This window comes from Pelodiscus sinensis, chromosome 1 (genome assembly GCF_049634645.1).
Source record: "Pelodiscus sinensis isolate JC-2024 chromosome 1, ASM4963464v1, whole genome shotgun sequence".
NCBI lineage: Eukaryota > Metazoa > Chordata > Testudines > Trionychidae > Pelodiscus > Pelodiscus sinensis.
Window position 1 is genome coordinate 210,115,288 of NC_134711.1, and position 27,353 is coordinate 210,142,640.

Here is a 27,353-nt window from a genome sequence, read left to right on the forward strand (position 1 = left end):
GAAATATGAGTTGAGAGTGTAAAACTGTTGCACAAAAAGCACACATCATTCTGGGATGTATCAGCAGGGGTGTTATAAAGAAGACATGAGAAGTAATTATTTCACTCTATTCAGCACTGATAAGGCCTCTACTGGAATACTGTGTCCAATTCTAGGCTCCACAGTTTGGGAAACATGGATAAGTTTGGAGAAAGTCCAGTGAAGAGTTTAAAAAATGATTAAAAGTTTAGAAAACATGACAGACTGAAAAAAACTGGGTTTGTTTAGTCTGAAGAAGACTGAATGGGAACATGATAACAATCTTCAAGTACACAGAAGACTTTTATAAAGAAGAAAATGATAAATAGTTCTCCTTAATCACTGAGAACAGGACAAGAAGTAATGGCCTTAAATTGCAGCAAGGGAGATTTGGGTTAGACATTAGGAAGAACTTCCAAACTCCATAGGTAGTGAAGTTCTGTATCTAATTACAAACGTAGGTTGTGGAATCTCTCTCATGGGAGGTTTCAAAGTACAGATTAGGTAAACACCTACCCATGACAGTCTAGATCTAAGTTCTTCCTCAATTCAAGGGACTTGATTTGACCTTTCAAGGTCCCTTCCAGTCCAACATTTCTATGATTTTTACAATGCAATAATAGAAACCTTTCTGGGGTACTCAATACATCTAGCCCCTATAATGCATATCACATCAGGAGACTGCTTCCCTAGAAACACAATTAAAATCCAGATAATGATTATTGAAGATGATCTGACCGCTGATAAAGAGAAAGGTTGTTTATAAACATGAAGATTTATTTTAATCTCTGACAGAAAGTTAAGAAGAAACAAAGAAAAACCGAGAACAGGAGGCTCAAAGATTAAGGATTCTAAGTATCTGGTGGAAAAAAACCCACACGTTATTGTAATCACCCCAAAATCTGAAAGTTGTTTTAGTCTTAAATCACCCCACAACCAAAATCAAAAGAGGAAAAGATTAACAGGCAAGTCCATGGAGGATAACATGCAGATGTGGTCCCTTTGAAGACTGAATGCAATTCTGAAAGGCTTCCATAAACTAAGTATTACATGCACTGTAAGGATAAGGTTGATTCATGATTGATATCTCCCACCCCATAACACAAATGTCCAAGAAGGGTATCCATTTGGTTCACAGGCCATTGGAAGGTTCTGTCTTCTAGAAGAGGTTAATGAGCTTGAGGGCTCCCAGAATGGGACTTAAAGTACATCCCAAATACTAGTGAGGCCAAAATTGAGATGCCATAGACCCAAGTTATAATGTTAGTATAGGTATAATATAGTATACAAGGTATAATATAGTATAGAACAGAGCTACTCTACTTTGGAAACCCTGGGGACCACAATGATACTCAGCACATGCCGTGGGCCGCAACTTAAGTGTGGTTGCATATACATGCAAATATATGCAAATTGCTTCTTACACACTGACGGTATGAATACAAAGCATCCCACCCGCGGGCCACGTGTTGAGCCCCACGTAAACTCAAACTGCGCTGTGAGCCGCAAACAAATGGGCTGCTGGCCGCATGTTGAGTGGCCCTGGTATAGAGTCTACCAATAAGTGCAAAAGGAGATATAAAAAAGAATATTCCTTGCTCAGATTTCATTCCCTGGCTCCACAGCTTCATCAGATCCGGACCGCTTGATCTGCACCCAGGAGATGGATGCTGAGGCAGACTTCTCCCTGAGCTGCGGTGTTTGTCTTCAAAGCACCAGTCATATTAGTTTTTCTCAGTTCCAAGAAAATTTCAAGCTCTCTGGAGTTGCCTAGAAAGCTCTTAGTACTGAAGTCTCTTCTAGCATCAATCCATCCCCAAACTTCAAAATCTTCTGAGAGTCAGTGTGAGGTGGGAGAATGGTTGTGTCTTTTCTCTCCCTTTGTTCTTGATGCCAAAGTAGAAATAGTTTCATTACTGTTAGCATGCAGAACCAATGGAAACAAAAGCTGGATTCTTTTTCACCAAATGCATCCTTAACAACATTGTCAGCTAAGTACCAACAGCACATTCTTGTGTGTTACTGGCATTTAATGAATGAGGCAAGAGAAAACTTTTTTTTCCTGATCTAACATTGAATTGGAATCATGGACTGTTAAAATATCTTTTTACTTGTAAATAATGGAAGTTTGATATAGGAAGTGAAAGAGAATATTCCTGGAACTACATGATCCCACTTTTAGGTACATTTTTCAGAATATGGTTGCATTTTACAAAATAAAAATACACAGAAAATTAAATATACCAATGTATGACCAACTGTCTGTGAAACTGAGAAGTGAATAATAAATACTGAGGATGGTAAACTGTCAAAGCACAATTTGTTTAATACCATTACCCATTTCTCTCCACTGCCTTTATGCTTTGGTTGTTAGAATTTCTCCTGTCCACAAGATGGCAGAAGCAGATTATTCTAATGTTAGGACACTTGCTATGCTGATTGGCTAATGGGGGTGGGGGGGAGACCCAAGTTCTGTTCTAATTTTAATACTACTCTGATTATAATTCCTTTTTATGGCTCTTTGTAGTACTATTAAGACAAGCTGCACCCACAGTATGAGTCAGAGTTAAAAAAATGCAGAGATCAAAATATGGTAATTAATTGTAATATTTTACTCAGTTAATATGGGCTTTACAGATCTGATCAATCAATTATTATCATTATTAATAATACATGACTAAGGGAATTATTGCTATTGATGCAAATCTGCTTCAGCTAAGGACTGCTGTTAATGAATATTTTCAGGATGAATGACATAAGAAGAAACTATTATTTTTTTGTGAAATTTCGAATATAAAAATAAGCAGAACACCTCTACCAGGTCAGACCAATGGTCCATCTAGCCCAGTATTCTGTTCTTTCACAGTGGCCAATGCCTGATGCCTTGGAGGGAAGGGAGAAAAACATGGCAATTTACTGAGTATTCTATCCCCAGTCATCATGTCCCAGCGTCTGGCAGACAGCAGTTTAGGGTCAACTCAGAGCATGGGATTTTGTATTGGACCATCTTGGCTAATGGCCATTGATGTACCTATCCTCCGTGAACTTACCTAGTTCTTTTTTGAACCCACTAATATTTTGGCCTTCATACCATCCTCTGGCAATGAGTTGAAAGGCTGACTGTGCATTGTGTGAAGAAGTACTTCCCATTATTTGTTTTAAATCTATTGCCTATAAATTTCACTAAGTGACCTCTGGTTCTTCTGTTTCATGAGGTAGGTAGGAAATGTTTACTGCCTTCTGTAAGATTCCTTGCCATTCAAACACTGGCTACAATAATTTATTTCTCTACATGCACTACAGCCAAGCACTGCCTACAACTTCTTGACCACATGGCAGCTACGACCTTCATGGTATTGTAATCCACACACCTAGGCTGTGTCTAGACTACATGCCTCTGTCGGCAGAGGCATGTAGATTAGACAGATAGGCAAAGGCAAATGAAGCCGTGATTTAAATGATCGCGGCTTCATTTACATTTACATGGCTGCCGCGCTGAGCCGACAAACAGCTGATCAGCTGTTTGTCGGCTCGCGCGCTAGTCTGGACGTTCCCCCTGTCGACATCAAATCCCTTTGTCGGCAGCCCCGTTATTCCTCGTGGAATGAGGTTTACCGGGGCTGCCGACAAAGGGCTTTGATGTCGACAGGGGGAACGTCCAGACTAGCGCGCGAGCCGACAAACAGCTGATCAGCTGTTTGTCGGCTCAGCGTGGCAGCCATGTAAATGTAAATGAAGCCGCGATCATTTAAATCGCGGCTTCATTTGCCTTTGCTGAACAAACAAATCTACATGCCTCTGCCGACAGAGGCATGTAGTTTAGACGTACCCCTAGTGTGATTCACTGTTCCATGTAGTGGCACTTAAACCACTTACATCAAGAGATAAGAACAAGGGAGCTCTACAGCCTAACCTGAAAGCCAACTGGCTTTTAGCTCAAGCTGTATGAGCTCCTATAATAAGCTCCAGAGGTCACAGGTTCAAATTCACTTGGTGGGCCAGGCCACCACTTTCCATGGCTCCCCTTGGCTACAAAGGATGAAACTGAGCCAATGGGAGCCGCGAGTCTCCGTGCCTGCAGCGCCAGTACATAAACAACTAAGGCAGCCAGTTAAAGTGTTTCTAAGAGTGTTTCTGCAGTACACTTTCAGAAACACTGGTGTAAGAGCCTCTACAGCTTGAGCTATAAAGAGGCTCCTACACTAAGCTCCAGAGATCCCAGTTCAAATCTGTCCAGTGGTGGTTATAGTATCACATGCCCAACTCCATATGCGCTGCCTACAGGTTTGATTTTCCATGTTATAAAGGCCTTTAGGGCTTCCCTTCTCACTCCAGTTTACCATACCTCACGAGGTCAAGACACTTCCTCTGGGGGACCAAACTACCAATCTTTACATGGGGGTTCCATTTCTCCAACATTCCCCCTCGTGCACAATTACAACAGATGCTGCACTCATTACCAAGACAAGACCGCACAGGGATTCTGGTCAACCCAAGAAAGAGATGTCCTTACACATAAATCTGCTGGAATTGCATGCCTTGTGCAATGCTTGCAGGCAGTGTTCCCTCTAAGATTTTCCATCCAGTAGTGGAATAAGTTTTGTCTTGTGCACCAATATTGAGGTCATGTGCACTTGTTCAGATATGTGCCATCATGGCACCCAAGTTTTTAACAAATATCTTATATATGGAAAGTCAGAGGCCTCATCCAGAATCAAATCATGAATGGCAGAATGGGTGAGGAACTTTGTGATGAAATATTGTTCATTTGTTGCAGGAAAGGTTCAGTTTCAAGTAATTTTCAAGTAATTTTTCAATTTCAAAAATTATGAAATTTTTTTGAAATTATCAAAATGTTCTTTTGACCTTTACAAAACTCCAATTTTCTGGTACAGAACAACTTTTTGTTTCAATTTTAAAGTGAAATATAGTAAAACAGTTTAAAAAAATGATCAAAACAAAACATTGGGAAATCATAAAAACAAAAGTTTCAATTGACTCAGGTTGGGTTCCCACCTAGATTTTTGGCTTGAGAAATTTGAGATTTCTATTTGCATCCTGATTTGGAACAAGAACTTTTCAGGTGCTTCAAATTTTCATGGGACACAAAACCCATTTCCTGCCCAGCTTCAATGGATGATAAGTTTTATTATCCACCTTGCATGACGCAAGATAAATCTAAAAGCATGATCTCTTAAAAAGATACCATCCCAAATTAAATGTAAATTTGTCTCACATTTTCCCCTTTTGTCTTTATGTGTGTAGTCCCTCCCTGCTCATCATAACAGGGACCTTTAGATTCAATGATCCAAGAGTATTCCCTTTCTCCTATTCAGTTGCCATACTCCTGTCTAATAGCCATGTAAGCAAATTAAAGACAAGTAAGGTAAAATCTGGATGACAGACTCATAAATTGCAGATTATTTCTTTATTGGCTTTCACTGCTTTTTAAACTGGAGATATAAATGCAAATTCATCCAAGATGTAATACGACTGATATCTGTGAAGTTAGTACCAGTGTTTAATTTGTCCCATAATATTCCTTTCTGCATACTAAACACTATAGAGGTAGAGATATTGATTTTTTAAATGGGTGAAAGTTGCAAAAGATGTGCAGGCTATTTATTTTGTTTTCATTAGAATTAACTAACTTCACTATTAAAAAAAGAAGCTGAAAATGTAAAATTTCCAGCAGTCAAAAATAATGCCTGAAGATGATGCAAAACTTTTCAGGAAGTTTTCAGCTCATACCACAACTAATCAACACACCAAACTGGTTGCATACATTCTTCTCTATGGCCACTTTAGCAGCTTTAAAAGTTCCATTTTTTGCTTCAAACAGTTTTTTGATCACTGTGTTCAACAAAGCTGTTTGAAGCGAAAATGAAGCCTTTAAATGTTCTAAAACAGCCACTTGGATCACTTCCTCTCATTGACAAGATCCAGGAAGGCAACTCTGTGGAGTGAGTGTAGACTGTCAGGATTCCTGCAAAATAGATTGTATGGGGCTTACATACCCACCATATTTTTGAGAACACCAGTAATGTAAAATGATGAGCGGGTTGATATATTGTAGAACTTCATAGTACAGTGAGCTGCTGAGCCGCATTATACTATTAGATCACATCATCCGCTATCTTTCCTTCAGCAGGGGCCAGTAACACAGCCAAATAACACTAAGCCAAGCAAATCACATTTCAATAAACAGAGTTTTGAAATAATGAGTACTATGTATCAGAGCTGTAGTTAGCCCAAAGAATACTATGATGAAGCAGTATTATACCTAGCATGGACTATCACTTGCATTTGAACAGCTCGATTACTGTTAGCTCTTGTGCCACACCCAACATGGCCTTGGCCCTGGAGGCAGCCTCTCACTCCCAAGTGTGGCCCTGGCCTCAGCAGCAGCTGCCCACCCCCCCATGCGGCCTCAGCCTCGGTCCCAGAGGCAGCCATCTGCCCATCCCCCAACATGTCTGTGGCCCCTGCGGAAGCCCCCACCACCAACATGGCTGCATCCTGGCGGCAGCCGCCCACCTGCCCCCCAGGCTGTGGGAACAGCCACACTACATACTTTCCAGGTCCAGCAGGAAGGTGAATGCAACTGCACGACTCTATGAAGGAGGTGGGCGGGCTTATAATTTTTTGTGCGTGGCCGCACAGGCATGCACCTTAGAGGGAACACTGCTTGCAGGCATCTCCTGCCTTCTATTGCCAACAAACATGTCTGTGTCCTCTGTATTCTATATCAACAGACAAGGGGGAGCCAGATCTCGATCCCTGTGCACCGAGGCCATAAAACTGTGGAATTTTTGCATCAAGCACAACATCTACCTGTCTGCAGTTCATATACCAGGTGTCACCAATGTAATGGCGGACTCTCTAAGCAGACATTTCCCTCAGCATCACAGATGGGTGCTCAACACTACACAACCAAATGCACACAGTTTTGCTCCTGAGCAGGCATTGTGACAGGATCACTTGGAGACGCCTTCCTCATTCCATGGAATCACAAGCCTGCTTACGCCTTTTATCCGACACTACTTCTTGCCAAAGTCATTCAGAAGGTTGGGTGCCAGTAGGCACCATGCATGTGTGGCCTGGGCCCTCCAGTTCCTTCTCTACCTTGGAAGTCCTCCAGATCCAAAGAAGAGGGGAGAGGGTGGGTCATGGAACAACCACGAGGACGCCATCTCAAAGAACTCCAGTTACTGCACAAGGCAAGTAACCTTCGTTTCTTCTTCAAGAGAGCACTGTGGATGCTCCATGCTTGGTGATTAACAAGCAGTTTTGGCCTGTGGTGGCTGGGGCTTCGGAATATTGCGAAGGCCTATGATAGAACTGCGGAGCCCAGTGACGTGTCGATCCCATAAGAAGGTGCATAGTGCTTAGCAAAGGGCAACATCAGGTAAGTTGTGATGCCCAAGTAGCCGCCTTGCAAATGCCCTTCACTGGCACGTTGGACAGCCTTTGTTTTGATATGGGTTGTCCTTTAACTTGGTCAATGAATGCGCAGAAGAGGTGAAGTGTTTGCCTGAAGGGCCTAGTTCTTTGCAGTTAAAATGACCGTGCTTGCCTGACATTGAGTGTATGCATGGAAGCCTTGAATGCATTTGCATGTGGTTTTGGGAAAAATACAGGCAAGCTCCAATCCAGGCGCCAGGACAGCACCAAGACTAAGTGTGGAGCATCCACGATGACACCATCTCAAACAACACTATTTACTCCATAAGGTGACAAGGATCAGAGGGGTAGTCGTGTTAATCTGGATCTGCAAAAGCGGTGAGGAGTCCTGTGGCACCTTATAGACTACCAGATGTATTGGAGCATAAGCTTTTGTGGGCAAAGACTCACTTTGGACATGCATCTGACGAAGTGGGTTTTTGCCCATGAAAGCTTATGCTCCAATACATCTGTTAGTCTGTAAGGTGTCACAGGACTCCTTGTCGCTTTTGCATAAGGTGAGTAACCTTGGTTTCCATGACCGCTGTGAAAACTCACAGACTTTTTCATGCAGCATGATTTCCCCCTTTCAAAAGTTGCAGTGATTCTCCCCTAACAGATCATGTTCATTTATGTGTCTGATAATTCTGTTCTTTTACTCTAGTTTCCACCAGGTTGCCTGCCAGTGAAATTAGGTTTACAGGCTTAGAATTGCCAGACTTTCCTCTGATACCTTTTATAAAATCTGCCTCACTTTAGCTATCTACCAGTCATCTGGTACAGAAGTAAGCAATAGTTACGTACCACAGTAGATAGTTCTGCAATTTCATATTTGAGTTCCTTCAGAATTCTTGGGCGAGTACCATGTGGTCCTGTTTAATTTAATAGCTACTGTTTAATTTATCAATTTGTTCCAAAAACTCCTCTATTGACACCACAGTCTGGGACAGTTCCTTGTATTTGTTATCTCATATTTGTTACCTAAGATCGATGCAAACAATACATTTCACTTTCCTGCAGTGGACAGGAAAGGAAAATCTGTTTATAAAAACCTCAGAGTTTTTCTGTCTATTTTGTGACCATTTAAAACTTGGGAGAAAAGACATCTTTATTAAAATTCACAGCTTCTCTCCATTCAGCTTAAGAGTGAGAGCCCACATAGACAGCTCTGGTATGCCCAAAAAATCATCCCCCAGAAAAGAACAACCCCAGAAGACATGACAGTCCCAATATTTCTAACATTAGAAAAAGCAGAAAGAAAACTTAAAAATAATAAAATATTTTAGATCTTTTCTAGATAAAAAAAGCAGCAAAACAAGGGACAAAACCTGCTTAGTACTGCTTCCTATTTTTTTATCTTTATTCACCAAAGGCCTCATCCAAAGCCTAATGATTGGGAGTCTTTCCATACACCTCAGAGAGTTCTGGATTAAGCCCATAGTGTGGGTAAAGTAAGTGAGGACTGTGAAAGTGGTTACCTCTACGCAAGGCTTGCAGGTTCTGTTTGGCGTGGTGATGCAGCTCCTCCACACAGGGCGGTCTGGTTGAGGGGAGGAAAATATTTCTTTGCTGATGCCAAGGTGCTCGGTAGTACACACTCAGTTTACTCTCTGCATCCAGGTTAGAGACAGCTAAAGCATAAAAAACAAGACAATAGGACATTTACCCACTGTTATATACAGCTTATCTGAAACAACAAGCTAGGCTTCCTATTTGGAAGGTACATTACTGCTATAAAGGGAGGGCATCTCTCCTTCCACCCAGTGATATGAACCATTATTCTTTCAATCTTTTTGTATGTAATACCACCACTTAGCATTTATATAGCACATTTCCTCTGTACTCGCACAGGGCTTTATAGAAAAAAATGAGTACTATATCATTATCTATATATGATATCTCTGTTATATATGCTAGCTATTTGTGAATATATATATGCTAGATCTATGTTAGATATTTAAGAGTAAAAATCATTATCATTTTCACTTTCAAATGGCAAAACCAAGGCACAATGAGGCCAAGTAATGTGCTCAAGGTCACCTATTGAACCAGCAGCAGAGTGGCGAACAGAATGCACCAGCTAGATCTCTAAGGGTAAGTCTACACTACCACCCTAGTTCGAAGTAGGGTGGTAATGTAGGCAACCGTTTCACGTTTCACGAGGAGTAACGGTAGTTTGGTCTAGGAAGCCTAGTCCGAACTACCTAGTCCGTGCCGTGTGTAGCCACGGGCACGGAGTCCGCACTAGCGGACATTTAAAAATGGCGGTGCCCGGCTTTATGCAAATGAAGCTCGGGAAATTCAAATCCCGGGCTTCATTTGCAACTCCGGTTGCCTACATTACCACCCTACTTCGAACTAGGGTGGTAGTGTAGACATACCCTAACTACTAGACTATGCTGTCTCACTGTAATATGCAGTCTACGATCTTGCAATACTGGTTATTTTCTCACTGCATTTCAGTGCATGAAGACAGACTACTGGATGTGTTTGTTAAGCAAATTCAAATGCTACATTCCAGAAAAGGCACTTTTTAAACAGAACTTGGCTTTTGAGGGACTAAAAACTTCAATTTCTCTGCCCAACAATCTCAGAGGACTTCCTCTGAAAGTTACATGAACTAGCTACACATTAAGGAAAGCCAGAATTTCTCAGCAGCAGGCAGGCCCAGGGGAGGCAAGTTCAACTTTAGTGTATTGTCACTAGTTTTACACGGGCAAAATAAATAAGTAAGCAAAAAATGAATTCTGCAGTTCTGTAGTGGCCAAACTTTGTATCACTATATTTAACAACTAATATGAAAAAAGAAAAAAATATTTTCAAATCCCTCTCTCTTTATTGCTTTTTAAAATAAGCTCTAACACTAATAGCCTTCAAAAGGTCTAGACTTTCTGGTTATTTCTCTTTGGCAGTTACTCAATTATCTCCGGTTTCTCCCGGAAAACTAAGGAGTCATAGTAATGACTCTGGTCACAGAGTAGAGGTCACAGTGCTCTCAATAAGTGTGCGTGTGATGGGGTGGGGCGTGGTTTTCACTTCACAAATATGGAGCCTTGAAGTCCTACTAACAGTGGGCTCAGAGTCTGGACAGATCTAGATAGTACCCATAATCATAAATGCATTACAATTTTTTCCTCCTTTCCTCTAATCTTTTTGTAACCGAACAGTAACACAAAGTCCTCTCAGGCAAATGCTCTAGTTCAGTGATCACAATGCTGCCACCTCACAGGGAACCAGATCATTTCCCCACATTTCTTGAGAGGGAAGTAATTCCCAAAACACAGCCGAGGCAACAAAGCAATCCAGCCAGTCATTCAGTTGCTCAGTGATAGCATTGAGTGGGGACTGATGAGCTAGCTAAGGGCCCAAAGTTCTTTGAGCTCCTTTTTATCGAACTCAGGAACACCTCAGAATAGGGTTGCCAGATGGTTTCACAAAAAATACCAACCCCTCCCCCCCCCCCCAAAAAAAAAAAAAAACGCCAGGAGAAAATTCTGTTGAGCACAAATAATAAATTTTAAAAAAGCTGCACAAAAGTTGTTGAAAAAAAAAAAGCCACAAGAAAAGTTGGCAAACTAAACTCCCTCAGTGATGACACTCAAATCTGCAAGCAGGAGTGTCAGTTATGGGGAAGATCGTAGGGCATGGTGAGGGGCCTCTTGAAGTCTAGGCAAATGCCTAAGCTTTAGGACACTTATCCTAAAATGTGACCATTGTGGGATTTTCCCATCACTGGTTTAATATTCATTTTCACAAAGCAAGATTTCCCATGGTTTCCGGTAGTTTTTGTCACTATGTATTGCAACATCCCAATGCAATATACTATATGGGTATGTCTACACAGCAAAGTTATTTTGAAATAACTTTCCTACCGTCTACATAGCCATTCCGTTATTTCGAAATTAATTCAAAATAGTGGAGGGCTTATTTTGAAATTGGTAAACTTCATTCCACGAGGAATAGTGCCAATTTTGAAATTATGATTTCGAAATAAGCCCTGTGTAGACGCTTATTTCGAAATAGGGGACCTCCAGCCCTTCCTCGGGTGCCCTGCTGGCCGCCCTGGTCACAAGGCAATGTCTGACCTTATACCCTGCTGGAACTGATTCCAATCAGCCTTAAATGTGATTCAACATCCACTCAGTGTGGACGTGCTATTTCAAAATAGAAAAACGCTATTTTGAAATGCATTTTGTGTATAAACGCGTTATTTCAAAATAAGCTATTTCGAATTAACTATTTCGAAATAGCTTATTTCAAAATAACGCTGTAGTGTAGACATACCCTATGGGACTGAGAATGAGCATATATGTTGCTGGTGGATTTACGGGGGGGTTGAAAATTGCCTTTAAGTATTTGTTCTGAAGCCATACTTATTCCATTATAAATAATAAATATCAATGGAATGAATATGCAACCTTTGGTGGCTTCTCTATCTACTTGTATGGCTCTCATCACAGAAGAATCTGAACTACTCACAATGTCTAATGGATTTTACCGCTTTGAGGTAAGGACGCCTTAGCCCCATTTTACAGAAGGAGAACAGAGACATGGGACAGATTAGTGACTTCCTCAAGGTCATGAAGAAGGGCTATGACTGAGCTGGGAATTGGAATCAGGTTTCTTAAAACTCAGTCCATTGTCCTATCCACCACTCAAGGCTTACTTGTGGAATTATTCATGGGGGAAAAATATATGCATATTGGCAATCATGGTAATTATGTTAAACATTCTTTATAGCCCTGAGAATAGAGGATGTTCGTTATCACAGATGGTATGAGTGGAGACACAAATAAAATGGCACGCATAAGTCACCCCTTCCCATCCCAAGAAGAGCTGCCTGATCTTCAGCTCTCTGTATGTGGTGGTCATAAAGAAACAGAGTTTTACCATCAAATGAAATGTTCATGTACATTTAATTACATCAGCTTCAGTGGAAAATTATAGAAATAAGATTAGCTGGGTTTGGTTAAATGTGTTTTAAGAAGGTTTTAAAAAATAAAAATGCTTTTAGTACAATGGTGTTACGTATTAATTGTCCAATGCTCTAGGCATTCATGGTACTTTACATGCCAATTGCCTGCACTCTTTCCCTATCCAGCTAGCCCTTCCACAATAATTATTCTCTATTAGGTAAACCTATGCAAACTAAATATAGCACTACAGTAAAGAATAATCACATAGTTCATTCTCAAAGGATATGAAGCTAAAAAGCTTAAAACATACTGCACCACATTTTCAGCTGGTGGCAATGTATCTTCACTGGTTTCACTGGAGCCATTTTGATGTATCCTCGCTGAGGATCTAGCTCAATAGGCTAGATACATAAATCATAGCTTTTGCAGAATGCCCCCAGAAATGATTTCATAACATTAAAAAGTTCCTGAGTTTCCCAGTACATCTCTCTTTTCAACCCCATTCTTTGGAGAAGGGGTATTTTGGGCTCTGGTCCCACAAACACATCTGTTAGCAGTAGGCCCACCAATGGGGCTGGGATGAGGGAAGATGGCAACTGTTCTGGGGCCCAGTGATTCAAAAGGCTGACCTAGCCCCTCCCCTTCTGCCTGAGGCCCTGTTCCTTCTAGGAGTGTGAAACTGACCTAGGGGCCTGACCAGTCTGTCGGTCCCACTGGTTAGCACAGACCCTTATGTCCATTGGCTGACTCATTGACTAGAAGCTGAGTACAAAGGCTGCAAGTCCAAGCTAGCGGGTGCAACTGCAGAATTGGGGCATTTTGCTGTAAGCTTTTTGAGGCAGCAAATGTCTCAGTTTCTGCTCAGAGCTGAACCTATTGTCTGTACTAAAATAAACAGTAGTAGTTAAAGATCATGGGGCTGTTACCATAAACAGATTTTTCTTTTTGCCTGGTATTATGCAGGTAGTCAGACTAGATGATCTAATGGTCCCTTTTGGCATTAAAAACTATGACTCTGTGAAAAGAGGCTCATGCAAACAATCACATTTATTTCACCCATGAATCACTGTAATTGTTTTATCTCTTGTGGGATGGGAAAAAGGACCCCTATTTAATGCAGTCACCATTAGATACTGGTTATGTAATATTGGTTGGTTTCATGTCAATCTGAGAAAAACACACAAACATTAATGGCTATTCTCTTCAGCAGATTTTGCAATTTTCTAAATGGAGGTGTAACCAAAGCTTTCATAGGCCCTTCACTTCCCCTCTCCACTCACTTCCAGCCTCCTCCTCCTTTTGATTTTCAAAATCATAATGTGGTTGAGCTGTGTATGGATGCTTGAAGGTAGCACAGCTTAGTGCACTCAAGCGTGTTTGTTCTATTAATAACAACATAAAGGCCAAGCAAGAAAGTTTTCTGCTCTATTTATTTTGATAGATCCAGGGGTTTTCCCTGACACTCTCACTTGCCTTCCCACTCTCCTTCATATTCTTAACCTTCTAGTTATTGTTTATGTTTTTGATGATGGTGAGGATAATAATTATAATTGGGTATCAGGGAAATAATTTCACATGCTTTCTGATTGGGAGAGAAGGCATTATTTGTTGCAAGATGTGAAAAGGGGCAGATTCAAGAGGGGATTTTTGCAGTATGCGACGGGGGAGCCTATATGCTGAGGATTAGAAAGCTCAGAGCTGTAACACAACGAATCACTGCATAAGAGAAACAAAACCAAGGAGGCTGACAAATCCTTCTTAAATTATATACACTGCAAAAGGAAAAGTCGAAAAGGATCAGACTATTGAGTAAGCCTATTCTAGAGTCTGGAGCAGAGCTCCTCTTCTGAGAGGCTCTAACGATAATGACTCTCAGATCTGCCAGTCATTGTTAAGAAGCCAGAAAGAATGGAGAGTGTGTGAAGGCTGCACAAAAAAAAGCCCAGACCAAAAACTGTTTCACTATTATACTGTGTATGGTGGCCAGGTGCTCCGGAAATCCACAATAGTCAGATATGTGGGGTTGCGGTTGGGAGGTCCTTTATCTCTATTGCTGCCCTGTATTCAAGAGCTGCCCTTTCATTTTAGCAAGTATACTTTTTCAAGTCCTTTTCCATTAATAAAGGCAGCATATTTCTTGTTCAGTTCAATGTAACAACAAGCCTATATATTGACCCAGTTTAGCAGACATCTGTCTGCAGCTAGCAAGGATCATTAGCAGCAGCTTCTGTCTGATCATACTCTTCCATGCCTGTTGCATGGGTCAATGGTAAGTTACTGTCTGAAAAATTTCTATGCAAATTATTCTAAGAAATGCAGAAAATTAATGCAGAGAAGGTCCAGTTCCTCTCAAATACAAGACAATCTGGAAACACATTCAACCTCATGCATATTAGAGCATAAATGTTTCATCAAGGAAAGTGCTCAGTCTGGCATGAATTTTATTTTTAGCCTTGAATGTCTCAAATGATTTTTCCCTTAAGTACTTGGGTCTTTGCTGTTACATCCAGTGGGAGGGGGGAGAGTTTGAAGCCTACAATGCTACAAATTTACAATCTCTTGTCTGCTGTAAATGTCCCATGTTGTGTGTAATGTATCAGCAATTTCTTATGTTTCATGACAGCCTTTTCTGTAAGTGCTGCTCTCCTTCCTTTTGGAACATGGATGCCTGCCCAGGATTACCCAATAAATGATAGAGACCCAGAGAAAGAAGCAGCCATGAGGCAGAAAAGCTGCTGGGAGCTGTGAAACAAGAATGCTCTTACATGGCCGTAGATCATATAAAAGACAACAATTTTGATGGTGCCATCAGAGAAGATAGCTAATGTGACACCAATGTTTTTAAAAGGGCTCCAGAGGTGATCCTGGCAATTACTGACCTAGTTTCAGTACCAGGCAACCTGGTTGAAACTATAGTAAAGAACAGAATTGTTAGACACACAGATAAACCTAATTTGTTGGGGGAAGAGTCAACATGGTTACTGTAAAGGGAAATCATGCCTTACTAATCTACTAGAATTATTTGAGGGAAACAACAAACATATGGACAAGGGGGATATAGTATACTTTGATTTCCAGAAAGTCTCTGACGAGATCCCTCACCAAAGGCTCTTAAGTAAAGTAAGCTGTCATGGGATAAGAGGGAAGGTCCTCTCATGGCTTGGTAATTGGCTAAAAGACAGGAAACAAAGGGTAGAAACAAATGGTCAGTTTTCAGAATGAAGAGAGGTAACTAGTGGTATCCCACAGGGGTCTGTACTGGGACCTATCCTATTCAACTTATTCATAAGTGATCTGGAGAAAGAGGTAAACAGGTGGCAAAATTTGCAGATGATACAAAACTACTCAAGATAGGTAAATCCTAGGCAGACTGCAAAAAGTTACAAAAGGATCTCTCAAAACTGGGTGACTAGACAACAAAATGGCAGATGAAATTAATTGTGGATAAATGCAAAGTAATGCACATTGGAAAACATACTCCCAATTGTACATATACAATTATATGATTTAAATTAGTTGTTACCACTCAAGAAAGAAAACAAGGGAGTCATTGTGGATTGTCCTCTGAAAACATCCACTCAATATGTAGCTCCAGTCAAAAAAGAAAACAGAATGTTGGGAATCAATAAAAAAAGGGGTACATAATAAGACAGAAAATATAGTGTTTCCATATAAAGCCATGGTACTCCTGCATCTTGAATACTTCATGCAGATGTAGTTGCCTCATCTCAAAAAAGATATATTGGAATTGGAAAAGGTTCAGAAAAGGGCAACAACAATGATTAAGAGGATGGTACAGCTGCCATATGAGAAGAGGTTAACAGGACTTGGAATTTTCAGCTTGGAAAAGAGACAGCTAAGGTGGGGCATGATAGAGGTCTGGTGTGGAGAAAGTAATTAAGGAAAAGTTATTTGCTCCTTCCCATAATACAAGAATTATGGTCACCAAATTAAATTAATAGATAGCAGGCTTAAAATAAACAAAAGGAAGTATTTATTCACACAACACACTCGACCTGTGGAACTCCCTGCCAGAGGATGTTGTGAAAGCCAGGACTTGAACAGGGTTAGAAAAAGAGCTAGATAAAGTCATGAAGAAGAGGTCCATCTATGGCTATTAGCCAGGATGGGTGGGAATACTCCCTAGCCTCTGTTTGTCAAGGCTGGGAATGGCAACAGGGGATGAATCACTTGATGATTACCTGTTCTGTTCATTTCCCCAGGGATACCTGGCACTGGCCACTGTCAGAAGACAGGATACTAGGCCAGGTGGACGTTTGGCCTGACCGAATATAGCGGTTCTTATTTCTTAACACATCTAGAATACTAGTAGACTTTCAGGTATCTGGGCAGCTTATGCCTGTCCACCAAGTGCTCTCTCCACTCTATGACATGCCTGTGTAAGAAGAGCTATAATTTCTACCGAGGTACTTGTATATGGCCTCATCACCATAGTAACTGAATATCTCAGAATTATTAATGACTATTTTCAAAACACCATGGTGAGCTAGGGAAGTCTTATGACTCCAATTCCACAGATGGGAACAGAGGAAGGCTGTAACAGAACTGAGAACAGCACCTAGATCTCCTTAGTCTACATCCAGTGCCTCATCTATAAGGCTACAATTTAGTCACAGAGGTTGCAGAATCCATGACTTTCAGAGATCTCTGTGACTTCAGAGTGACCTATGGTGAAGACAAGCTGTGGGGAACCCCCACTGCCTGAGGTGCCTCCCCCAGTCTCTAGCAGCTGCAGGCAGCAGGGGTACCCCAGCACTCCCAGCTACTGTGGGCAGCAGAGACCCCTTGCAGCTCTGAGCTGCAGACAGTAGGGAGCTTTGGAGTTCCAAAACCCAATGGGTGACGAGGCTCCAGAACTCCCAGATGGGGCCCCCACAGCGGCTGGTTATGGGGGAACCCTGGAAGTCCCCATTTTGTCATGGATAGTTTTAGTAAAAGTCAAACACGTCACGTCTTCCATAAATTTTTCTTTATTGCCTTTGACCTGTCTGCAACTTTTACTAACACTATCTATAACAAAATCTTAGCATCACTCATCCACAAAACAACAATCAGGCTATTCCTATATTGTACTTGCTTTTTGCCAACACAGTGACACTTTTTATGTTGTATCCCCATTTTCTAAGTGACCCACTGATGTCTTCCTGTCTTACAGTATATCACATATATGGTAGTAACAGCTGTTCGGGGGCAGAGGGGAGGGAGAGAACTAATGGGCAGTGACAAATTCAGCAGTGTTTAGTGTTCAGTTGTCCAAAATGAATAAAACATGGAAAAGCTTTATTTGGTTGGGGTTTTTTGTGTGCATTTACCGGAATTACGCATTTACTGGATACTCACTTAATTGGAGTAACACCATGTGCAATTCAAGAGGGCTGGACCAGGACCATGTGATTCTTACGCAGGCAAGAAAATTACACTGTTAAGCAATGTGTACTTATGTGGAGCATAAGTGCTGGAACTACAGGTGCGGAGGGAGGGAGAAAAGGCGGGAGGCTGTGCTGCAGCACCCCCTTTTTTTTCAAGTGGTTTCCATTATATACAGGGTTTCCAGTTTGGTTCAACAGCTCTCAGCACCCCTACTATAAAAATTGTTCCAACATGGAGACTAATCCTTGCAATCACATTTCCTGACTCAACCATATTTAGCCCCTGTTGACCACACAGGAATGCCATTTTAAATGCTTTTCTCTCACAGCATCAAATAACCAACAGCATGGTTTGTTGTGCCTCTGAATGTTTCAAATGCTTCTTTAAGGGATGGACAATAACCTCCCAGAAGCACACCCTATTGTTTCATGTTAGGCTTTCATTCCTAGAAAGCTCCCCTGCTCAATGGTTTCTTTTTCTCTCTTTTTATTCTCCTCAGTGCCCTAGATTGCTCCAAACAGCAGACTGCTGCAGCTGGAACAGCAGTGGCTTGATGGACCCTGCTGCTGATGAGTAGCAAAGAACATCTCTAAGGACAGAAGGCTTATGTTTGAGTGTTTCGCTAACTGATTTGCCCTTCTCACCCTTGAGTAAGGGTAAAAATAAAAACAGCATATATACTGAATGAGTATATTCAGATTACACATACCTACATGCATGCATACACCCTAATGTGTATTCCCCATTTTACAAACACACTGAGTTCTGTAAAGAACAAATCCCTCTGCAACCCATCTTTCTAATGCACTCTGACAGAAAGTACAGAGGAGAACTATAACATACATATCTATTAATAAATGTCTGAAATATTCAATAATGCATGTGCAGCCATACTGTTTCTGTGAGCCTTGTTCTGTTACAGGCAGAAGCAAATCCATCAGGGCAAGCGGCTTAGTAAGCACAATGAAAAACTACAGAGGAGCTACAGCTTTATGCGCAGGGCTGCTGAAGGCATGTGACTAGGCAAAGTTTTCTCAGTGGTGAGTGCATAAAATTAAGCAGTTCATCCTCCCCTTCTGCGGCTCCCACTGTCCTACAGAAAGGCTACTCTGCTGCAGCTGAGCTGCTTCATGTTTGTATCTGGGAGGGGGGAAGGGATGACTGAACATGCAGCAGCAATGCTGGTGGAGGTCTGAGGATGTTATTAGGACAAGAGCATAAAGGCAGAAAACTGAAGAGCTTCTGGCAGGCAAGTTTAAGGCTGCTGATCGCTCACTTTCTTTTCATACTGAGCTACTATTTATTCCAATTTGCCACGATACGCCCCCAAAACCCTCCTTTCTCCATCTGACTCTGGGCAGATTTTTCAAATAACAGGAAATGTCTAGGGGTTTTGCAGAGGGAGATAAGCTGCTGAAACCCAGGAAAAGCCCCAATTGGACCGCTTCTGGAATGGTTCCTCCCCTGCATCTGCAATGATTGGTTCATTCGCCTACAGCCACAGCTCCTGGAATTCCACCCCGCCAGGTCCGGCTTCTGTTCCTGGGGAGGGATATCACAGAGTGGCGCTGACTGATGACTGTCACTACCAGTCACCTGGCCACTGTGAGAATGAGTGACACTTCTCCCCACCTCCACCTCCAGTAAGTTCCTCCACTACAGATACCCTAACTTTATATCCACCCCCAGACAGTGTCTTCTTTTTGGGAACCTGAAATACAGTACCCCCTACTACAAAAAGAATGCATCTGTGTGATCTCCAGAGTACCATACGCCTTTAGTTCAAATCAGTTTCTCAACCTAAAGCACTTCCAATAGACATTGAAATGGATTTCTTCTCCTTTTTCTCTCCTCTTCACCCAGCCACCCACACATTGCAACTACTATCTGGCTATGTCTACACTACTGAGCTTTTTCAGAAAAACAACTGTTTTTCCCGAAAAAACTTCACTTATGTCCACACTGAAATCGCATTTTTTCAGAAAAAGAAAATTGAAAGAACAGAGGGAGTTTTCTGACAATGGTAAACCTCTTTCTATGAGGAAGAAGCCTTTTTCCAAAAGAGCTCTTTCAGAAAAAAAGGCATGTGTGGACACGGAAGAGGGAGTTCTTTTGAAAGAAGAGGAAAGAGGAAAAAGCACAGGTGCCCTGGTGGCTACTCTGTCCATAGTAATCACAGCTTAAATGCAAGATAGCGCCCACACTGAATGGATGCTATCTTTCAAAAAAGCAGATCGCTTTTTCAGTGCACTTTGGCAGTATGGACACTCTCTTTTGAAATAAGCTTTTCCATAAGATCTCTTCTGGAAAAGCTTCTTCCGAAAGAAGCTTGCAATCTAGTTATAGCCCTCCTGAATCACTGTATACTACTGTAGAGTTTGCGTTAGCTACTTCAATAGGTTAGTGTAGTGTTCCTCCTTTTGTTACAAAAAAAGGTGTAATTTTGACTGTGGTGTTTCTCTGAGAACACTGATTTTACATGCTAACATCCATGGTTGCACTTTGCAGAATGTATGTGATGTTTCCTCTTGCCTGGGTTAATACTTAGTTTCAGGATCTCATGACAAAACCATCCATATTCCCCACCAGACCATTTTTAATGAACAATTTTATGCACATTTTTATGACAGGAAATAGGTTTCTTGGGGGAACCAGCAGTCCTAGGAAGACCTAGAAGACCAATGTCTCTTTGGCTGAAGGAGATACCCTTCCTTCAGTGGGTTTTTGCCAAGTTATTGCTGTTTGCATTTATTTATTCCATGCATCCAATAAGAAATAAACAAACGTTTTTGAATCTCTCCTCTTCTAGTGGATACAGCATCTGTTTCTCTCTATTCTTTCCTGATTCTCCTCATCTTACTTTACCACTGAAGTGATTTTTTTAAACATACACACACACACGTGCACAAATGAACAAATGAGCTCTTCTCACCTCTTCCAACTATTACAATATTCAGTAAATTCTTCCTCATTCTTTCCTTAAGATATTTTCATCTGACACTTTAAGGGGATGTCTAGACTGCCCGTGGCATTCGAAAGAAGATATGCAAATTCAGTGCAAATTTGCTTATCTTCTTCTGATCCCATTTTCAGAAGATTTTTAAAAAAAAAGCAGTCTAGACACGGTTCTTTGGGGGAAAAAAACCCTTTTTCGAAAGAACCCTTTTTTTTTTTTTTAGGAAAAAGTGTACAGGGTTCTTTTGAAAAAAGGGGTTTTTTTCCTCAAAAGAACCGCATCTAGACTGCTTTTTTTTTCCGAAAAAACTCTTCTGAAAACGGGATTGGAAAAAGATATGCAAATTCGTGCCAGATTTGCATATCTTCTTTCAAAAGCTGTAGGCAGTCTAGACGTGCCTTAAGTGGATGAATTTTGCTTTGTTACAAGACAGAGTCAGGACCCCTACATAAAACTCAATGGACAGTCTTTGATCTCTCCAGTTATTGAAAACAACTTCTTTTGGGTCCTGGCTTACTAGGGACAACCACTGAGAGATCAAATATAAATGTTGGCATAAACAAAGAATGGGAACAAAAGAGTCTTTCCTGAACCAAAAGCTGCAAAAGAAACTGAGCAAGGTCATTGCTGTATGATAACTCTTTAGCTGTATTGGACTACCAATGGATAATGGGGCAACAGTCTTCACAGAGAATTGTATATTGTTATGATGATGCAAAGACCATGGATAAGCAAGATAGCCTGGAGTAGACGACATCTAATTTCAAAGTTGAAGCATGGTCTTACAGACCCTTCTTGTAAACAGAAGATAAAACAAGCTCAGAATGTCCAAAAAGAAGGAACAAGACTAAGGAATCTTTGCTGTCCTTGCTCTATCCTTTCTTAGGCACAGCTCTGATTGCCTTCAGCAGAAAATTTGCCACCATACAGACTCCAGGATTTGGCTCTAATTTGATCTCCGCCACTTTACTATATTCCCTCCTCTGTCACTGTTTATTTCATGTATATTTTAAAAGTAACACATAAAAAAGTGCTGTAAGAAGTGCCAGACTGCTCTAAAAACTCAAACCCTTTGTCTACTGAACAGCTAAGGCACAGACAACACTTGCCAATGTGCCTCGACCCCACTAGCAGTGTGTGACAACCAATCATTATGTCTATTCACATTTGATTGAATCTGCCAACTCTGAGGGCAACTAGTGTTAACAGATTTTTATAATACGGACTTTGTTCATTAAGATGAAGACCATCAAGTAACTTCATACAAACATAGATCAATTCTCAGGCATCTGCTTATTATGTATGTAGTGCCAAAATGTGCTAGGAAAGTTACAGCGAATACGAAAATAAATTCTTATGGCAGATATAAAAATCTGAAAAGAATCAGAAGCATAGAAATCATAGAACCATAAAGGATTGGGGCTGGAAGAGATCTCAGGAGGTCATTTAGTCCAACACCCTGCTCAAAGCAGGGCCAATCACAACTAAATCATCCCAGCCAGGTCCTTGTCATGTCTGGTCTTAAAAGCCTCTATGGATGGAGATTCCACCACCTCCTTAGGTAACCCATTCCAGTGCTTCATCACCCTCCTAGGCTACATCTACACTGCACAATTATTTCAGAATAAGCTATTCCAGAAGAAATACTCCAAAATAGCTTATTTTGAAATTGCACGTCTACACTAGAGAGAAGCCTGGAAATTAGTCCAAGGCAGGTTCCCCTAATGTGGACGTGCTACCTCAAACTGGAGCCCCAGGAACCACTGGGGAGTAATTACTTTGAATGGCCCGGGTGGGGGGGAGGGAGGGAGCTATTTCAAAATAGCAGTAGTGGAGCATCCACACTACAGCTATTCTGAAATAGCTATTTTGGAAGAGGTGCTATAGCTCATGAAATGAGGTTTACAGATGCCAAAATAAGCCACCCATTATTTCAAACTTATTTCAAAATACCGGGTTAGCTGTGTAGACGCTCGCATAGTTATTTCTGAATAAGGGATGTTATTCTGAAATTACGCTTCTGCGTAGACGTACCTCTGGTGAAATAGTTTTTCCTAATATCCAGGCTAGACCTTCCCCAGTGCAACCCGTTCCCAGAGGGGTCTGTCAGTCAAGGAGCCAGGTTTCCCCACTGGGGCAGCTCTTACCAGCAGCTTTTTTGGGAGCAAAGGTGGCTGGGACTGAGGAGCAATACACAGGAGAGGAGGGAATGCTGCTATTGCCTGCTCCATGGCACAGCAGCTGACCTGACTGCCCGGCTGCAGCTTCCTGCCTCCGACCCAGACAGTGTATGGGGAGAGGAAATGAGGGGAGGTTGGAGCTGTCCCCAAGATTATTGTGCTCTCGGGCTGCAGTTTGGGTGTGTGTGAGAAAATGTTCTCCATGTCCCCAACTCTGCCCTTTGGCTCAGGGCTTCTGTCCCACAGAACGCATAAGGGCTCCAAGGATCAGGGCTTCAGTCCCAGCTTCTGACTTCAGCCCAGGAGAGGGGGGCAGCCGCAGGATCCCTGTCCCCTTGAATGGGCTCATGGACCCCCTGGAGGCTTCAGATCCCTGTTTGAGCACTGCCGCTATATCCTATTCCATTAACTTTCTTATATAACTAAAGAAGGAGTTACTGACACATGCTTAATAAGGACAGGCCAGTGAGAACGACAATAATGCAGCAATCAATACAACTTCAACAATAAGAGAAGAGATTGCTAGATGAATAGCGGCAGTATGACCACTCATCAGTCACTGGGACATAGGTAGATGGAAGATGAAAGTACATTCTTTGCTTTAGAACAATCACTTGCTGCTGCTCACTTTTCTTCAGATCAATCTAACCCCTTCAAGTCGTGCTTGGCAATTTGTTCTCTCAAATATGATTAAACCAGGATATCCACTTAAACATAAATCTGACGGTCCATCAGTGCTTGGCCATAGCTAACGGCTCCAGCAATGTGTCTGGGTAATGCTGCTTTTGATATATAATACCTAATAAACACATATTAAGGTTAAACGAGCAGTTCACTAGCCATTTTCCAGGCTTCTTTCCTGAGGTCCTCCATAACAAAGGAAAAGACGAACATTTTTTCGTCACATAGTGGTCTGTGGAAACAGATAAAGTATGTGCCAGCTGCAGAAAGACAAAGGCCCATCTTATGTAGGGCCAGAATTACAAATTTTCATCCAATGCAGTAGAAAGTCTTTTCCTGTTCTATGGATATAAGCTGTTCTGGCTAAGAAACATAACCACCTTTTACAGCACCTACTCCTGTTGGCCCCGATACTGCCTGTGGCCTTTGGACCATGCCGCTTAATATACATAATATTTTACTGTGTCCGTTGAGAGACTAACCAACTGAACAGTGTCTGTACCTAAGCTGCTGTTGTGAAAAGATGAACCCTGTATTTGGACTCTCTTACTTTCAACACAAAATTATTCTTTAGAATCAGGGGAGATTTTATCACTGTGATTGGAACTAGAACTGATCTGGGATCTGAAAACTTGGTAGGCCAGACCAATGACTAAACTACATTCTCTTCCTCCATAGTTTCAGTAAAAAGGATGCCACTTAGCTACCCGCAGCAGAAATAAATCTGCAAAAAGGACAAAATACTTACTCTACTAAACTGGTTATGTCAACTGAACCGTATTAGATAATATATCAAGGCTACATCACTATTCCATATATCAATTGCCTTTCTCTCTCATTAAGCTACAGAGTTGTTACAAACAGCTTGATCATCATGTCTCTCCCCGTCATTTTCCAACTTGATTTTCTATGGCAAGTGCTTCAAGTAGCTAGCTGCAAAGACATTGTGCACTCAGAGATTTTCTTCTCAGCTAATATTCTTCCTGTTCTTTTTCCAGCTCCCACGCAGAATACTTTGGAAAAAGAAAGAAGATTGGAAAGCAATGAGGTAGTTTATATACATACACTAGGGATGTAAAAAATCGTTTCAAAATGTAACTGTGTAACCGCTAAAAATCCTAGTGGTTACGCGCATGACAGGCTCTGCAGGACAAAGCTTTATACTACAGAGCCTGCAGCAAAGCCTTCCCGGGAGTGGGGCTGCCAGCCCCTGCCAGCCTCTCTCCCAGGGAGCCTATGTGTAACCTGCAGCTGGGCCGCCTGCCATAGACAAGGGAGTCTGTGTGTACCATGGACAGGGGCTGCTCCAGTGGGCCCTGCAGGTATGAGCTCAGGTAGCTAGCCTGAACTGCCACCCCTGCCACTGTGGCTTGCAGCTATTTTCAGGAGGCTAGCTCAAATAGCACTAGTGCATGTCTCTGTGCACAGGGCCAGTTCTAGGCACCAGCAAATCAAGCATGTGCTTGGAGCGGCACATTTTGCAGGGGCCGCATTTCCAGGTAAGCAGTCTCCCCTGGCAATGCCCGGCCCTGCCCCACCCCACCGATTTTGAAAGGCTGCGGGAGCTCGGTTCTGGCTGCATGTCCCCGGGAGCTGGCTGTGGAGCGCAGTACGGCCAGGCTCTGCCCCGCCGGCTCCAGTCCTGCCGCAGCCCCAGCCGCCTTCGCCGGCAAGAGACCGTTTCCTGCTGGCCGCCTGGCTTGCTGCACCTGCCTCGCGCCCCTCTGGTTGTGCGCCGCCCATTCCCTGCGCCATCCCTGCTCCCCTGTACCCCGGTCCCCCTGCTCTCCCTGTTTCCTGCAACTCTCTGGCTCTGTGCCACCCTTGCACCTTGCACCTGCCCATTCCCTGTGCCGCCCCTGCACCCTGGTCCCCATGCCCCTCTGGTTCTATGCCCCCCATTCCCCACACTGCCCCTGGACCCCGATCCCTTTTCCCCTTCTGTTCCCCGTGTCCCATTCCCTATGCCTCCCCTGCATCCTGCTCCACCCAATCCCTGTGTCCCTCTGGCTCTGCGCCTCCTGTTCTCCGCACCACCCCTGTACCCCCCACACTGTTCCCTGTATCCCTCAGGCTCTGCATATCCCAGCACCCCAGTTCCCCTGCTTTCCCTGGTCCCCGCACCCTCTGGCTCTGCACCTCCCATTCCCCATGGTGAATCCTGCTCCCCCTGTTCCCCATGCCCTTCTGGCTCTGCGCTGTCCCTGCACCCTGCTCCGCCTGTGGATCGGGAGTGAGGGGTGCTTGTCCATAGGGAGGGGCTGGACAGGGCAGGGAAAAGGCTGCTGTAACCCAGCAGCGAATGAAAGGGGAGGGGGAGTTTACTTGAAGCGCCTTTGCCTTTATGGAAAAAAATAATTAAGATTATATTTGCTATTTATAGGGCTAAAATGCCGGGACAAAAACTAAAACGAAAACAACAAAAACCATTGCAAAGTGCAAACATGTGTAAAAGCCAAAAAAAAAAAAAAAAAAAAGGCGGAGGGGGGACTGCCAACAATTTTTTTGCTTGGGGTGGCAAAAAACCTAGAGCCGGCCCTGTCTGTGCACATACTGGGAAGCATATTTGCAGCTAAAATATAGTCATGTTCTAATTCTCCTCTGCTTTCTTTTGTCTCCCTTTCATCCATTTTGTCCACTGTCTATCCTCCCCTTTTCCTGTTGCCTCTTTCATCATTCTCCCTTTACCTTCTCCCTCCCATCTTTCCTTTGCCCCTTCTTTATGTCTCATGGGGAAGTGGCTTTCTTCACATCCTTGAGCACTGTGTTTTATGCCAAAGGAAAGGATTGTGTAGATCTGGCCTCAGCCCAACAACTTGTTTGAGGCAGTGAATGACAATTCCTGTGTATTGTCTGTACAGTGCCCCACATACAGTACTTGGGCACAATCTTGTAGGATCTTCAGGTGCTGCCACATAACAACAAATTTCAAATAGGCTCCTGAAATATTAGATGGTAAGGACTGGGTCACATTCAGACCAATGACTTAAAGCCAAAAAGTACTGTCCTTGGCTCTAGTATCTACCACCTGATACAGTTCCTTGCTAGGGAATTACCAGGTGTCAGAACCATCTTCTTTTTCCTCAACAGGACAAAAAAGTTAAGGCCAAATTATGAGTGCCTTACGCAGGTGAGTGGCGTATCAAGCATTTAATATTTTAGATCATGTTCCCTTTTTGCAGTGTTATCATAATGATGAATCACACTATTTGGCATCCAAATAGGGATGTTAAAAATGGTTATTATTGTAAGCGTGTAGCCATCAAAAATTTTAGTGATTACATGTCGAGTATCAGAGCGGTAGCCGTGTTAATCTGAATCTGCAAAAGCGGCGAGGAGTCCTGTGGCACCTTATAGACTAATCAAGGTGTTGGAGCATAAGCTTTCGTGGGCAAAGACCCACTTCGACAGATGCATGTAGTGGAAATTTCCAGAAGCAGGTATTAAATATGCAGGCCAGAATCAGGCTGGAGATGATGAGGTGGATCCAGTCAGGAAGGATAAGGCCTACTTCTAGTAGCTGATCTGGAGGTGTGAATACCAAGAGAGGAGAAGCTGCTTTTGTAGTTAGCTAGCCATTCACAGTTTTTGTTTAATCCTGAGTTGATTGTGTCATCTTCAAGTTTGACACAATCAACTCAGGATTAAGCTAGTTCCCCACATGTATCAGCTCCCACCTGCCACCCCCCGCTGCTGCCTCTGATACAGCAGCATGGGGTGGCAGTTGGCTCCCCAGGAGCTGGACCAGGAGCCAGCATTTAACCATTT

The 27,353-nt window shown here is 42.5% G+C and overlaps 1 protein-coding gene across 4 annotated transcripts in view; it reads right to left on the minus strand.

Moving 5' to 3' along the window:
* NHS (NHS actin remodeling regulator) overlaps nt 1-27,353 on the minus strand; it is a 373,181-nt gene that overhangs the window by 33,371 nt on the left and 312,457 nt on the right. For all 4 annotated transcript variants that reach the window (XM_075914054.1, XM_075914037.1, XM_075914029.1 and 1 more), the window contains exon 2: nt 8,940-9,092. In XM_075914054.1, the coding sequence (XP_075770169.1) occupies nt 8,940-9,092 (153 nt within the window). The remainder of the gene's footprint in view (nt 1-8,939; nt 9,093-27,353) is intronic.